This window comes from Cricetulus griseus, assembly GCF_003668045.3.
Source record: "Cricetulus griseus strain 17A/GY chromosome 1 unlocalized genomic scaffold, alternate assembly CriGri-PICRH-1.0 chr1_1, whole genome shotgun sequence".
In the NCBI taxonomy this organism is placed as follows: Eukaryota; Metazoa; Chordata; class Mammalia; order Rodentia; family Cricetidae; genus Cricetulus; species Cricetulus griseus.
This window is the reverse complement of record NW_023276807.1, coordinates 21,750,731-21,767,151: the sequence shown is the minus strand read 5'-3', so window position 1 is coordinate 21,767,151 and position 16,421 is coordinate 21,750,731. Positions and strand designations below refer to the sequence as shown.

The following is a 16,421-nucleotide window of genomic DNA, read 5'->3' as shown; positions in this document are numbered from 1 at the left end:
CCTTCATTTCCTGGAGCTGCAGTATTCTCACAACGCCTTTTAAGGGAAAATCAAGATTCAAATGTCACCATCATTTCGTTCCCCAGCAGAAAAGAAATGCAAAGACAATGAACAGTGGATCAGCCTTGTTTGTGTTCATGCCAGAGTTTATGGAGAAAAGATCCGCCATCCAAAGTCCCATATAATGAGGGTAGTTTGGCTGCTTATTATGACAGGCAAATTAGCAACTGGCCCATTGTGTTATTAGATGCAGGGCTTCAGCATCTCAATGCATATGACTTTGAGGGGAGAATGTAGCTCAATGGTAGAGCATTTGACTGCAGATGAGTTTTGCCAATACAGGTTATTTTAATAAAGTCATAGTACTAAGTTTAATGTCTTTGATATTGAGTACTCTGCATGTACATGTATGTGTGCCTGCGTGTGCAAGGATCCGCATCAAAAACATATTTGGTAAAGGGTATAACGGTAGACTTTTCCATGTTTGGTGTTCAGGACAACCCAGAGAGCAGCCATGAGTGGGCCACCGCCCATGGAGGGCAGACTGTAGAGTTTATAGTCACCTTTGGACTCTATTTCAAGTCTAATTTTGAATCTGGAAAATGAGCAAAATTAAACCATCATATCTTTATAATTCTTATTTCTGGAGATAAAACTTTAAAATCCTCTCATTTGGTGAATGAACTGGTTATCAGTAATTCTTAGGAGGTGGATGCCATCTTTTGAAGGTGTTGGAGCTAGAAGATCTAATGTTAAAGACATTCACAGTCTTAAAGATGAGGGACACAGAACTCCCTGGAGCAGAACTTAGAGAGCAAACTTCACAATCCACTCCCTAAGCTGCAAGGCAAATAGATTTGTGATCTAATTAAAACTGGGTATGAAAGGAAATCTGGGTCTTTGGCAACATCCATATGATGCACAGCAGGAAGGTTCGAGTGGACAGAGCTTCATCTCTAAACTCCACTCCTTGCAAGTTATGATCTAAGCCCCCAAACTCATAATTAGCCTGAGCCGAGAGGTCTGTAAATACCGAATGAGTTAATGTAAAAGAGGCTCTTGGCAGTGTTTAGCACATAATATTTATTGCATAAGTGGATGTTTTTATCAATGTGGCAAAATTTTGTAACTCTATGTGTAATTATTTCAAATGAGTTCACTGGTTTGGAAACACCACTTTTTTTTTTTTTTTGGTAAAAGAAGCCAAAGACACAGAAAATTCTTGTGCTTTATTTTAACATTATTGCTAAATAAATTTTAGATTTCCTCAAGTGAGTTCTAATTGGTCTAATTTTTAAGTCAGAGCTGGGAGCAAGAACATCATCAAGCTGTATGCTTAAAATGCATCCTCTAGTTTTCAAACATTTACGCCAGTCATTAAGCTGTCTCTTTCATGAACTTCTAATTCTGTCACTAGTACAAATCAAAAGTGAGTCCAAGTATAATTTCCATTTGATAAAGGAGAAATACTTTTATACTAGATCCCCAACCCAGGAAGCATACTCTGATGGCTTATTGTCAAGTACATGACTGATGACTTAGCACTCACTCTCTACATACTCTAGAAGGAACAAACTAATTTAATAACTGTTTTCTCCTGCTTGCATGGCGATACACACCTTTAACCCCAGCACTCAGCAGACAGAGGCCCGAGGATCTCTGAGTTTGAGGCCGGCCTGGTCTACTTAGCAAGTTCCAAGCCAGTCAGGACTACAAGGTGAGACCCTGTCCCCTCCCCCCCCCAAAAAAAAATTCCTCCTTAGGAAAAAGTTAATCTTTTAGAAAACAAATTATTACTTTATCATCATTTAGGCACTATTTTGGTTACATTTTTACTATCACATAAGTAAAATAGACATTATTAGAAAATAATCTTATTTTTTAAAAGTATCTACATCTCCCCCAAACAGTGAATATTGCACTGGGACATTAGAGAAGCAGGAAGTAAAGCAGATTTTTGTATAAAAAAGAAATGCAAGCAGTGAAAGCAAGTGTGGCTCCAGACCTAGATTTGCTCACCCACCTTCACCTCCCACCATTTTCCCACAAGAAGGGCAGAGTTGTGTCTCTCTAGGGTGGGAGGGGGCTATGTGTGGGTATGTGTATTCATGCGATTCTATGTATCCATGCTTTAATTTCTCCTGGAAACCAATCCATTCTGTCAACTCACTTATGTGTTTATATAAGCTTACAAAAGTAAGCAGGTATTTGTTTATTGAATGGAACTTTTCCCCATGAACCAACAGCAGTTAGTTTACCGCACTTAAGCAGAATTGTAGGTGTGATGGATCGCTGTATGCAGACAGATACTGTTTTGTGACATTTGACAGAAAGGCTGTGTGTACAGGGTGAGGAACGCCTACTCAATGTCTGCACTGAATGATAAGGGTACTTTGTAAAAGAATATAATTAAATGTTATAATTCTTCATCCTTAAAGTCCAAATGAGTCCATTTCCAAAAATGCATTTGACAAAACAGTGCTACATGGTGTATTAATTGGCTTCTGTCTCCACAGGGGGAAGAGAAGCTACCTTAGTTGAGTACCACTTTGTTCAGCGTCTTCACTTAAAATAATTACTGCTGTCATTTTCCCAAACTTCAAAGTGCAGGTCTATTTTACAATAATAGAATCTGCATGTGAATAATTTAATTTATTGCAATATCATGTTGGGTGGAAATATAATTTGAAACTGGTATGCAAATTCTGCTTAATACTGTTCAGAATATGCCTCATTCCATAACCATGAATCAGTTTCTGGCTTAAATATAAAAGGTATTCCCTTTGAAAATAATGTGCTAGGGTTGTATGCATAGTAGCATGCTGTCCACATACTTGCTGCAAGATGTTTCAACAAGTCATATTTTTTATTTGGTTTTTGACAGTAGTTTTAAGAACTACTAATTTTAAGGAAAAAATTCAAATTATACTCAGAGGCAGTAACTAAGAGAAATCAGTGTTGCTGTTTAGGTGGTATGGAAGATACCATATGTTCAACTGATGAAAACGGGGGAGATGTAGCTGTGAAGATACTCGACTCTATTTGTTTAATCACATAACACATGTGAACTAATCATTTTCTTCGGAAATTTATTTATAAAATTCTATAAAATTCAAGACTCAAGAGGTGGCTCAGCCACTAAAGGTTAAGCTCACAGCCCAAACACCCAAAATCAAATAAGGTATTTTCATTACAAATCATTAGGAGTATTCTATCTGAAACATTTAACCATAGTATGATTCAAAATTTTTGAAATTTAAAAGACTGATATTTTTTCATTAGAGTCAAATATTTGTAATATATATCAACTGTACATCAAATAAAGTGACAGTGACTTTCTTGTTATTTTTATTTTGCACATGCTCATTAGAATTATTTAAAATAAATGATAAACCTAAGATTATAGAAGTGAGAAAACACCCTGTGGGTGGTAGTTCTTTTCCACGCATAAGTGTTAAATCTCTTTCACAACTAAATAAAGTGAATTTAGAAGCAGAGTTGGCACCAACATTGACACAGACCCTGGGAAGAGAGTGTGGTCGAAGACTGAGTGTTTCTATAGATACCAGAGCGATGCTAGCCACTAAGTAGGGTCTCTAAGCTGCCTGAAACTGGCTGCAGAGAAAGCACCTGAAGCTGATACTGTGTTCAGCTCCACCAGAAGCTGAATGAGTCTGTAGCCTGTGTGGCTCTTGGAAGCAACTGAAGTAGCCTGGATGCAAAAGAAAACTGCTCAAGACACCTGGGGGAGTACTTGATGGACAGTTTTTCATACTCTTGGAACACTTGCCTTCTAGCTAGGAAAATGAAACCTCAAGAGCATGGGAGGCATGGCTAAGCTCACACTGTTGGGCAAAGAAGAGTTAACCACTGGTCTCTGTACCTCTCTGGACTGCGTCCTTTTTGTTGCACACCTTTTCTGTATACCATTTACCTATGCATGCTCCTCCCCCAGTCGAAGGTATAAATACTAGGCTAGCACTCGTTACATGTTTATCAGGATAAAATAGAACAAAGTAGAGAATACCCCAATGACGGAACACACATAACAAAGGGAGCCGCTTTCAAAATGGAGACCAGTCAAGAGAAGGATAATGGACTCGCCAGACCTGGGTTTAATTCTCAGCCACAACATAAGCTGTTTGGGCAATAATTCAACCTCACTAACTCTCAGTTTTCCCATCTGTTAAATGGCACCACTAATTCCTAGCATGATTGTATGAGGGTCAAATGTGAGAGCATTAAAAGCATTGGTCTCAGTGTTTGCACATGGTGAACAGTAAATATGCATATTGACTGTAATGATTTGAATGTTCAATTTGCTTTAAGTAGCTTTTACATAATGTGTTTAATTATTTTGAACTTTCATATAATGATACCAAAAGCGAAGGGGCCCAAGATTTATAACTGAAATAATCAAAAAAGCCCTTTTCATTTCAAAAATCTCTTTCTCGTACATTGCAGCTAAGTTTGAGCTTGTCAAAGGGAAGACAAATCTTGATGCACAGGTTATTGTGTATGATCTGATTACATAGCGAGAGGTCAAGAACAAGTCAGCATCTCCCCTGTTCAGTCCTTTCCAGTCTTTCCAGGTATTTTTCTTAGGACTCCTGAAACTCTCTCATAGCATGTGACATGGATATTCTCTATCTCCTTCTAGGAGTGATATCTCAGGCAGCAATTTATCCTATTCTTTATTTCTCCTAAACATGCAGCAATATGCTTCCCATGGTTTCTTAGTAAAGGTTAGCCATTGGAATGTGCCCAGTGGGACCCCTCTGTGGACTAGGAGGGTACCTTTCTTAGGTATCTGGAGAAAAGAGTAAGGAAAGGTATCTGGGGAAGGCTAGCAAGCCTCTGGGACATATGCCTTCTTCACAGTTTCACAGTATTGTTTCGAACGTAGAGGCACAAAGATTCGCTGTTCTAGATTTCCTAACATTGTGGTCTCAGAAGCAGATTCAATTGCTGACAAAACTCTAGTCTACAGAGATCGTCATCTCAGTTGAGCTTTTGAAAGCCTTTTTGAAATGTGTTTGTGGGAAATATGAGGTAGAAAAATCTTTTAAAGTCACTTTAGAACAAATCCCTTTATCCCAAGAGTATTATTGTGTGCACATTACCGGTTCTCCTTTGTCCCCTTTATGTCCATTGTAACCAGTTCTTAGTGATCCTGCTTCCTCCTGAGGGGAAAAAAAAATACCTGTGTCAAAATCATTCTGCTCCATTGCTCTAAAGCCAAATCTGCCTTCCTGTCTATCTATCCATCTATCTAGATATCTATCCATCTATATCTATCACATATATATTGTCTACCTACATACCTACCTACCAACCTACCTATCACTTATTTACCTGCCTGCTTTTAAAACAGACATAATCCTTTTATGAGAATAAAAAGGATTTTCATGGATGTCCGAAGGCCCAGCATCACTGATCCAACAAACAAAGGTTTAGATGAAGCTAATTAATTGAATATGCCCCACAGAGGCAATTAATTAATAGAAAAGAGGAAGCTGGTTTGAAATGTGTAGATGCTGCAAAAATTCAGTCATCAAACAGAAAGGGGGAAGTACTATGCAGAGTGTTTTTCTGTCTTTATTGAAGATCAGGCACTTTTCCTGCAGCACCAAATTCCCAAACTGCAGCCTCTTCCTAGAATGTGCTGTGTACACAGTCTCCCTGAACTGCACCGTGTTCCTAGCATTTATATATATTTCATACTTCCCTGCCATACAGTGTTTTTCTCCTCAACTTTTTCTGTTAATTGTAACTTTCATACATTGGAAGGAAAGCAAAAAGACCCACAGCCAAACATTAGCCAGAGCTGGGGAACCCTGAGGAAGAGTGGGAGGAAGAATTGTATGAGCCAGAGAGGCCAAGTACATCACAAGAAAACCCACAGAATCAACTAACTGGGGCTCATAGGGGCTCAAAGAGACTGAATCAACAATCGGGGAGCCTGCATGGGTCTGACCTTGGCCCTTTGCATATATATTATAGTTGTGTAGCTTGGTCTTCTTGGGACTCCTAACAGTGGGAGAAGGGGCTGTCTCTCACTCTTTTGCTGGCTTGGGGGACCCTGTTTCTCACTCCCAGTTTGCCTTGTCTAACCTTAACATGAGGGGAGGTGGAGGTACCTAGTCTTACTACAATTTGATATGCCATGTTTGATTGACATCCCTGGGAGGCCTGCCCTTTTTTGAAGAGAAACTGAAGAGGGATGGGGGATGGATCAGAGGGAAGGTGTGGGGGGGCAGGAAGGAGAGGAGGGAAGGGAAATTTCGTTCAGGAGTAAAAAAAAAAAAATCTCAAAAAAGGAAAGCAAACATCCAAGAAATGAATCTTAGATTTCTTTTTCTGACCTGCTTTGGTGGTTGGTTGTTTGTGAGACTTGATTTCCTCAGCACTGAGGAAAAAGCACCTTCTGTAGATCACAGGCCTTAGTCAAAGAGTCCAGATTGCTGTGAGGAGTGACCTTTCATTGTGTACATATGAAAGCTAGCATACCTTGTTTGGAATGCACTGGCATGGGTCCTTAAGTTCCTGGTGTCCCAGCAGATATGAAGATATTTCACCAGTGTGAGAGGTCACCCATGATGGAGTGGTACTTCCAAAGTTGCTTTGTTCAGAACACTAAAATCCCCAATTTAGAAAATGATGTCAGTTCTTGATGCTACCTCCCATCAAACCAGAGGAAGTTGCTTGCCAGCCATACTTCTTTCTTATTAACCAAGCCTTGTCATCCACGTACAAAAATTATCACACATTTGCTCTATCACAAAACCTCCAGCATATTTAACCACACTAACAACACACAAAGAATATATGAAAACAGATTATTTAAGTGAAAAATTTTAATTATATTAGGTGGCCTTATGATAAATATAGTAATATTGTACATTTAAATCAATTACATAAAAGACTTTACATAAGCAAAATGTGAGTAGTATCTGGCAAACAAAAGTTCACAGTCATATACATTTAATTAGTAAAATATGGGTACTATGACAAGCTGGTTATAGCTATAAGTAAAGCTGGAAATGATTTTTTTACACGCTAAGATTATAATTATTTAATTAAAGTATACCCTATTCTTCTCCATTGTCCTTTAAAGACAATGTAAAAGTAGAGGATACTGAATCTGGTGATTTTAGAACATGCTGGACAACATGAACTAAAGTGTGGATATAAATTGACAGAATTCCCCACACACATACCAGTTTAGTTCAAGAGGCAGGAGATACAGCAATTAAGAGCCAAGATTGCTTTTGCAGAGAATCCCAAGTTCAGTTCTCAGCACCTACATCTGGGGACTTACCCCCAGCGGCTATTCTAGCCTCTGATGCTCTTCTCTATTCTTCTGTGCCTGTACCCATAGCAGATATGCAAATATCTACACAGACATATACACACACTTGAACATGCGCATATATCGCATATACATACCCAGCTCAAATAAATACTTCATAATATAGACAGAAAATTAATTCACAAGGTGATTCTAAAGACAATGACTCTTCTTGACACCTGATAGATAGCCCACTGGTCGGTCCTATGATGAACTCTTCATTTGCAGTTTCAGTGAGGGGGAAACAATGGGTGGAAGACCTCACCAGTTGTTTTGTATACTACAAATTTTACACCAATGGACAAACATTTTCAGGTTATGACTATAAAAGATTTCGGTGGTTCTCTCCTGTGATGTGAGATCACAATGGATGTCTATTTTCCTTCTTGTGTCTGGTATTTATTTACTTGTTGTATTTACTTTCTAAAATAAGAATTTATAAATTGTTTTTTTAAATAGATAGAACTCTAACACTTTTGATAACAATGAAAGCTTTAACAAACAACACCTGATACACTGGGACCTTGCACTAGTGATTTCATGCACATTGCCTCTAGATTTGGTGGTCATTGGGTATGCTAACAAATTTTCAAATCCTGAATTCTAAAAAAAAAAAAAAATTATGTTCAGATGAAACAAGAACGCTACTCTGGCAGTTTTTTCTTCCCAGATGATTTATTATTTTCTAAGTAGTTTTTCCCTGCTTACATTGTCAGTCATGTGACATTTACTCGAGTAATGGCTTCTGAACTCAGATCACATGGCTGTACACTGAGCACTCTTAACAACTGAGCCATTTCTCTAGCCCCCTTCAAAACATTTTTCAAAATAAAAAGCAAAGAAGACAGCTGATGTCAGAAGTTCATCAACTGTGTTTAAATGGCTTTTGTATGATTATCTGATTTAAGTGCTCATGAGATGTGTCAGACTTCTATTTACTTTTAACTACAGAGTGGATGGTGATGTCATCAACACAAATAATTATAAATATGAACAATACTGGGTTTGGTTGTTTCTAAATAATTGCTATGAATTCCTAACTTATTTTCAACTATAAAACTAATTTCCAAATAATCCTTATAAATAGTGTTTACTTTTTAGTAAATTTTAAGGTTAGCAATGTGAAATTAACAAGAACTGTTAACAATTATAAAGTCATGTCTGACTTTAATTACTATTACTTTATCCAACTCTTCACCTATACATATAGAAGCAATTTTTATAGTAACATTAACATAAGGCAATGAATATTGGTCAAGAATATTATATTTACAGATATCACTATATTACTTTTAAATGGAAGAAAACAGTTATTTTAAGAACACTAATATAATACAATCATAATGCCTTAAAACAAACTATTGGGATAATAAAACCTTCATGATTAAAGGTATAGGCTTAGGCAGCCTTGGTATTTCAAGTCTTTAGATTGGCATTCAAGCTATCTTTTTAGGTATTTATAGAAAGATATTTGGCAGACTTTCACTTCTCTTGGAATGAGATCATAAAGTGGGTTTGAGATGTGCTTTGTACAGCCAAGTTATATAAGCAAGACATAATATTTGAAAGACTTGGAGTTATTTGGCTAGATTTTCTCTCTACTTCTCAAACTGCATGGGAGAAGTTACATGAGTTTTTGAATTAAAAATTACTGATTAAAGTTCCATATAGACTTCCTAGCCAGCGTAGATATTTGGGGAAATTTAAGATCCAAAGAAACAGAAGTTTAAATCTTTGACTCATGTTTTTTTTCCGGTGTTCTTTTGGTGAGTTTTTTTTTGGGGGGGGGATTATTCCTTTCACAGCCTTTACTTCATAGTTAATAAATCAGCAAATGAAGAGGTTCTGCTGTATGGTGATTTGAAAGGGAAATGATCCCAAGGGGCTAGAATAGTTCTACACTTGGTCCCCAATATGTGGTGCAGTTTGAGAAGGTGGTGGTTCTTGCTGAGGGAAGTACCTTACTGTGCAGGGCTTTGAGAGTTCATAGCCTTGCCCTACTTTCTGTTCATCCTCTCCATCTTGTGTTTGAGGCTGAAGCCAGGCATATCCTTCCCCACTGCCACTATGGCCTCTTCCTTTACAACTATGAGCTAAAAGAACACACTTTCTCCCATAAGTTACCTTTGGTCATGGTATTTTATCAGGGCAGTAGAAAACAAACTAATGTATACTTGACAATCTTTTGCTAACAATATGCTAGGTGTAAAAGAATTTGAAAGTAAATCCTCCATTGCTATCTAATTTGTACTTCAATCAATTAACAACAAATATTATATTCACAAAATGCAATGGTGTGGATGACTATTACAGTGAGCCACAGGAAACACTGATTTTTTTTCTTGAAATGAAGTATATGGATATGGGAGTAATGGTTATTCAGCAAAGGTTGATAATATTTAACATGGGAGACTAATCCACTTGGTTGATATTTTGTTGCCAACGGGGAATCACTTAGGACTCTGAGTACAAGATGGCTACACAGGGACTCTGTTCATTTTAGTCAGTCTTTTTTCTTAGTTCAGTATCTACTAGATCCATGGTTAAAAGAAAATATTTACTGTAAGGAAACAAATGAACATGCAATGCAGTGATTTAGAGACTCATTCTGTCAAGGAAAAGGGCGTGTGTTAAAAGGCAGTTGGCATGATGCTGTGAAAGCTAGGCAGAATGGAAAAGTGGACTTGACAATGATGGGAAAAAGAAAAAAAGGAATGAAATATGTCACAAAGCAAAACTAGACAGAGGGGTTGACTAGTCTTAAGGGGAAAGGCCTGACTTTAATGTGGGTTACACCTCCTATCAGCTGGGGCTTCCGATGAAACAGGGCAAAACGCATAGGGGGAAAGATATAAATCCTCTTAGTTATATTGAGTTCAATGGGAGAACAAATCATCATCAAATCTCAGTATACAATCTGGTGGTTGAAGTTTGGGCAGGTACTCAGAAGGGCTCCCTACTGGGAATAAATTACCCACCTAGTTTCAGCTGAGATATTTCATAGTGCCCTACACAGAATCTACAGACCACGAATTAAAAGATAACTAGCATTTGTGTTTTACCTTGTAAGAAAATTAGCCTACCTTAGTAGTTGCTATGTCACAGCATGATTCTTCGGCTAAAAAGTTGGCATTGCAAGAGATTATGAGTTGGTGAAGTTCAATCTGTGAAAAGCAAGTAGCAACACACATTGTTGTCTTTGAGAATCAAAATTAGGCATAATGAACTATAGAAATTTAAATAGAAATAAAAGGAAAGTTAATCTAAATTATGGAGACATGTTTATAGTGTTACATTTCAATTTGTGATTTATTACTTTAAGTGTCATTTGAGAACCAGTCAGCTACACAGGAAGGTATCCAGACAGGAAATGAGTTGATGAAAACAATTGCAATGTTTAGCTAACTGTCTCAAGCAATAAAAATGAAATATTGAATTAAGAAAACAATAACGACAAATATCTAGAGATATATTGTTTTGTGCTACAATATAATACTGTACAAAATGACACTTAAAAGTAAAACTTTGCAGGAAGGAGGCCCAAGGTGTGAACATGAAATGGAAAAGTCTTTCTCTTTAGGTCCAAATGTCCTATCTGGGGTATGAAGTAAGTGTTCCATTCCCAGTAAAGTCAAAGAAGAAGGTTAGTTTTTACCTATGTTTAATGAAGTCTGCATAAAGCCTATTGATTTTATATAAGTACAGTCCTGAGTAAGACTCAAAAGCTGAACCCAGTGGCACCTGGGTGACTTTGCTGCAAGAAGAGTGTTACCTTGAGACTCACTTGAGTTATATATGGTGTTCTAGAGCAGTCTGGACTACCCAGCGCAATCCTGTGTCAATAGCACTAAATAAAAGATTCTCACCCTTTTTACAAAAGTTTCTTCTATTTGCAGAAGGTTCATTTTTTGGCATTTAGACAGATGAAAGTACTTCATGGAAAAGATAACCGTACCTCTAATGGAGAGGTCAGAACAATTGTCTAGGAAATGGTAAACAGAATTTACTAGTGATAAAATATCAATATGGTAAATGCTTAAATCAGCTTCTTTAACTCCTGCATAGCAAGAGGCACTGACTGGAGCTTTGAAATTAGCATATGATTGTAAATTTAGGGATATAGTTAACAAATAAATATACATAGACTTGTTATATAGCATGAATCAGATTTAATCCTTCCCACCCCTTTTTTAATCCTTTCTTCTTTCCCCTTCTTTATGATTCTTTATTGCCAGTGTGACAGATCTCGGTTATGCATTAATTTGAAATTAATTTGAAGTTACTTTGAAACTAATAAATAAGTATTTTGTATTGAAAAATCACATTACAGCATTGTCATAGTTTATCTGTGATCATAGAAAACAGACATCTGGGTAGCTGTGAATGTCTAACTTGCCCCCATCCTATGCACAGAGTTGAAAACAGGAGGCGTGTTATAGTACTCACTATACTGAGATGAACAAAATATATTGGGTCATAGAAGGCACTGGGTATTCTAGAGAACTTGTGGATTCATGAGCAGCCTCACGTCTGTGGGTGACACAAAAATGTGCAAGAAGATGACATTTGGCAATTTACATTCAGTGGCATTTTACAAAGGTTATTGAGTTTTCATTGGAAAAGTTTAAGTACCATACTTAGTCTAGTGAAATACTGGTGATAGCATACAAATTATGCAAAATAAAGATGGAAAATTATAACTAACTAGTGTTGCTTATAACTGAATTCAATCACTGTTATCAAAATAATGGGTAAGAGGAGGCTGGCAGGAGTGCTCAGTGGTAAATGCATCAGTTCTGCCATTGTCATCTCCTGAGTTTGAATTTCCAGTTCCCATAGGGAAAAAAAAAATCTGACACGATTGTGCTTGTCTTTATGTAGTTCTACTGCCAGAGACAGAGACAAGTAGCCCTGAGTGCTCACTGCCCATCAAGCCAACCTGAAACAAGACCTACCTGTGACAAGATCTGCCCTGATCTTGTCTCAGGACTGGGAATGATTGAGAAAGAAATCCAGACACCTAACATCCAGCTCTGCCCTCACGTGTACCTGCACGGTAAACTCTCTGCACTCTCACGTGCATGCACCACATATGAATACACCTCACACTAAACACCCCACACATATGCACCTTGTATTGAAATTGTATCACGTGTCACACTGGGCTCAGCACCGCATATGTGTTACTTTACTTTAACTAAAGATACGTTATCAATTCTAAAGGATTATAATTTAATACTAAATACTTATATTTATACTCATAGATGGTGCAGTAGCAGATAATGGTTCATGAGAGAATTACGAAAGGCAAAATGCAGAAAATAAGTGAGTATGGAGTCCTGATCCCTAAATGTGTCATCTAAACCAGACTTGTCCCAAGACTCAGGGATGATCATGAAAGAAATGGCAGAAATATGGTAAGAACCACAGGTTGGGGAGGAGTGCTGCGACCTGTGTTCTAGAATGGTGGGGCTGTTGCATACGTGAACTCACAGGGATTGTAACTGCCCAATGACACTCCACGCCTAGATCAGGACCATCGGATCTGGTGGCTGATGGTACTAGAGGAAGGAGAGCTAGTTTCCTTCAGGGATCTATGCTGATCAAAGGGATCAAAGGCCACCCATGATTCAGTAGATGGCTTTACACCCATGTATGCGCTGGCAACACTAGATGAATACAGTGGGTTTAAAAAAAAAGGCCATGTAATTGGAGGGGAGTGTGGTGGAGTGGGAAAATGGATACGGAGTAAGGAAGGTGGTAAATATGATCAATGTACATTGTATGAAATTGTCAAAGATAATTAAAAAATAGGTGCTGAAGTTTTCATGCAGCTGTTCTTAGGAATACACTATGTACCTGACCAAAAGACAATAAATACCAAATTCACCAACCAGAAATAGAACAATTAAGAGCACTTGGTGACCTTTTGCAGGGCACATGTTTCCAGCACCCTCACAGCAGCTTATAACCATCTTTAACTGCAGTTGCGGGAGACCTGATGCCTCCTTCTGGCTGTCAAAGGCGCTGGGAATGGACATGGTGCATATATTATGTGTAAGCTAGTATAGTATAGTATAGCTAAATCTACTGAGCACTACATTTGAAACAAACATGGGCAGTAACATGCATATTTGTTAATTATTAATATCTTTTTACAAAATAATTTTGAACTGTAAAAGAAAATAAAAGTTGTATCCAGCTAAAATATGTAGGCTGTATCTTTAAAAAAAAAAAAAAAGAAAAAAAAAAACATGCTGGTGCTGATGCCATTCTCCAGTACCACTGCAAGAACACCCAGTCTTGAACCATGGTACAAATCCTACACTATTACAATGAGACACTCTATCAAATCTGTTTGGTAAACAAAGATATTAACAAATTTACAGATCCAAACTGGGATTCTGACTCCAGCCAGTGAGCTTTCCCTGTGGTCCCAACACATCCCTGGACAAGCTGCCCTGCTCTGCCTGTATTCCTGGTTATCTCTGACCACAGGTCCTGACAGTCCTGTCTTTCTGATCTTCTCACACACATTCTCAAAGAGAAAAAGGCTTTCAAAATCTTATTTTCTTGACTATGTATCTGTATTTATACATTTTTCCTCACAAATGTGTATTTGCATAAGACTTTATTTCTGAAAAGCAATTTCATTGTCAGCACTTTGTGTTTACAGCGTTGTCATTTATTCCTGGAAATCTGCATTCAGATTTTTGAAGACTTTCCTATCATTCTGCCCATAAGAAAATATTTAGCTATTAAGTTTAGACAGATCTCACTTTTTAAAGATCACAGGCCTTATGTTGCAAGAAAATCAACAGAAAATATATAGCATTTTAGCTTCACCTGAGTTTTTCTAGCTGTTTCATCATCCAAATGAGCCACTGATAGATTTAATGACTGTATTTCTGTCCAAAGGAATTCTAGAAAGACATTATAAGTTGTGGAAAATGCAATAGAATTTCTTGAATGAATTCCCTGTTGTTTTTGAGTGAAAACATCAGATAGTCTGGAACCATTTAAAGTTCATCTTGTTTTAATAGTTTTTTTTTTTATTTAAAGCATAAAGGTTTGGCCAAGCTTATACTTTATTTGTGTCTTATTTTCAATTTTTTACTAAAATTTACTCTTAATATTCTTAGTGCTTAAAGGCATGACCCAATTATTTTAAATTTGCTGACTAAAAAATATGGTTGAAAATCAAATATAATTATATGTGAAAATAGACTTGGGAATAAATAGTCTTCATATATCTGATGACAGTAAAAACATTAATGAAAGGGAGGTATTTTGTGTGTGTAATCATTAAAAGAAGAAATGGGTTCTTTTATTCCTTCCTCCTCTCTTTCTTCTTTCCTTCCTTTTTCTCTCTTTCTTCCTCCTTCCTTCTTTCTTTCTCTTTCTCATTCTTTCTTTTTTCTTTCTTCATCCCTCCCTTCCTTTATTCCTTCCTCCCTTCCTCGCCTCTTCTCTTTTTTTTCTTTCTTTCCTCCCTCCCTCCTTTATTTATTTATTTATATTTCACTGGGTCTGATGTAGCACAGATGACATTATACTCACTATGTGGCTGAGAATGATCTTGAACTGAACGTCTGATCCTCTTGCCTTTCCTTTCTAGTTCTGGGGTTAGAGGCACACACCATGAACCACCTTGCCTGGTTTATATGGTACTGGAGATGAATCCGATGTGCCATGAAGGCTATGCAAACTCTCTACCTAAGGAGCTGCATCTCCAGCCCAAGGAAGTCACTCTTGATAAGATATTTTGCTTTAATTTAGGGATGATGAAGCACACTCTTAACATTACTGTTACACTTACATCCACAGGTTTGCCATCTAAAGCTCGCCCAGCAATCACTGTCTTTCCATGAAAATCCACAGAGGCCTTTTCTTCTGTGTGCCGACTTGCAATTAAATTACAATCCATATAGAGAGAAAGGACTCGGGATTGCACACCAATGCCAAGTTTATGCCACTGACGATCAAAAAGAGGACGGAGTTCTCGATTCTTAAAAACGTAGTTCAACAAATCTCCCTCAGCACCTCGGAACATAAATTCTACCACCTTCTTTGTGCCATCAATCACTATAGAAATCTGAAAAATAAGAAAGATAAACAGAGTATCGTTATATGGCTTGAAACTCAGTGTTCAAAATTAGTGAAGCATTCAAATCGAAGTCCTATGTGTGTAACAGAATAACTGAAGAACCGGCTAAACATGTGAGACAGACCTGTGCCTTTTACACTGGCAGATACAAAAGATCAAGTACCTTGCTGCAAGTGTGTTATCATGAAGCATCCTGTGTAATATGCTCCTTCACAAAAGAACGTATAAGGGTGTATGTGTGCACAAATATAAATGATTATTTTACATTTATAAATGCAATCATAACTATATAATTGTGTTACATATTCATAGAAATATAATTTTATGAAGTATAAAGGTTATTGTTTTAAATTTTACTCATGGATAATATTAATACATACTGAAACATGCTTATATATGTTAGTGTTCAACAAGATTTATAATTGAGCATTTCTTTTTACATGAAAACTGACATGGACCTTTTAAACCCTTAATAATTTTCATGGCAAAGAGAGATACTTTATAGACGATGTGTATTTCATTCTAAATGATCATCCCATCATAAAAATGTGACCTATATTAATAGTAGGAAGATCAGTCAAAACTAAAAGAATCCAATGGTTATGTATAGAAGTGAACACAAATGTGTGATGGTAATAAGTAATTTTGAGGTCTGTGGGATGCTTGCATGACCAATTTAGCTCCACTGTTATTTCCACAAGGTCTTCTGGATTCTCCACTCTCCTTTCTACACCCAGACTTCTCCCATCACACTTCCATCAGTATTGTAACTATGCTGTATAAGTTCTCATAAGTGTCCTCCCATTATGGACTTTTTGCTCCATAAGAACATGAATTCTGTTTTTTAAAATCTCTTATTTTCGGGAGGGAGAAGGAAATTAGATCGTTTCTAAATGAAATAAAATGTATAAAATTGTCTCCAATTTTAATAAAATTTATGAAGGAAAAAAATTTCTTATTTTC

General features: G+C 37.1%; 1 protein-coding gene across 1 annotated transcript in view; it reads right to left on the bottom strand.

The window, feature by feature from the left end:
* Positions 1–16,421, bottom strand: part of Col19a1 (collagen type XIX alpha 1 chain) — a 298,074-nt gene that overhangs the window by 238,559 nt on the left and 43,094 nt on the right. The window contains exons 5-8 of the mRNA XM_027392846.2: positions 15,171–15,446; positions 10,435–10,515; positions 6,511–6,636; positions 5,124–5,183 (exon numbers count right to left, since the gene is read on the bottom strand). Of these exons, the coding sequence (XP_027248647.2) occupies positions 5,124–5,183; positions 6,511–6,636; positions 10,435–10,515; positions 15,171–15,446 (543 nt within the window). The remainder of the gene's footprint in view (positions 1–5,123; positions 5,184–6,510; positions 6,637–10,434; positions 10,516–15,170; positions 15,447–16,421) is intronic.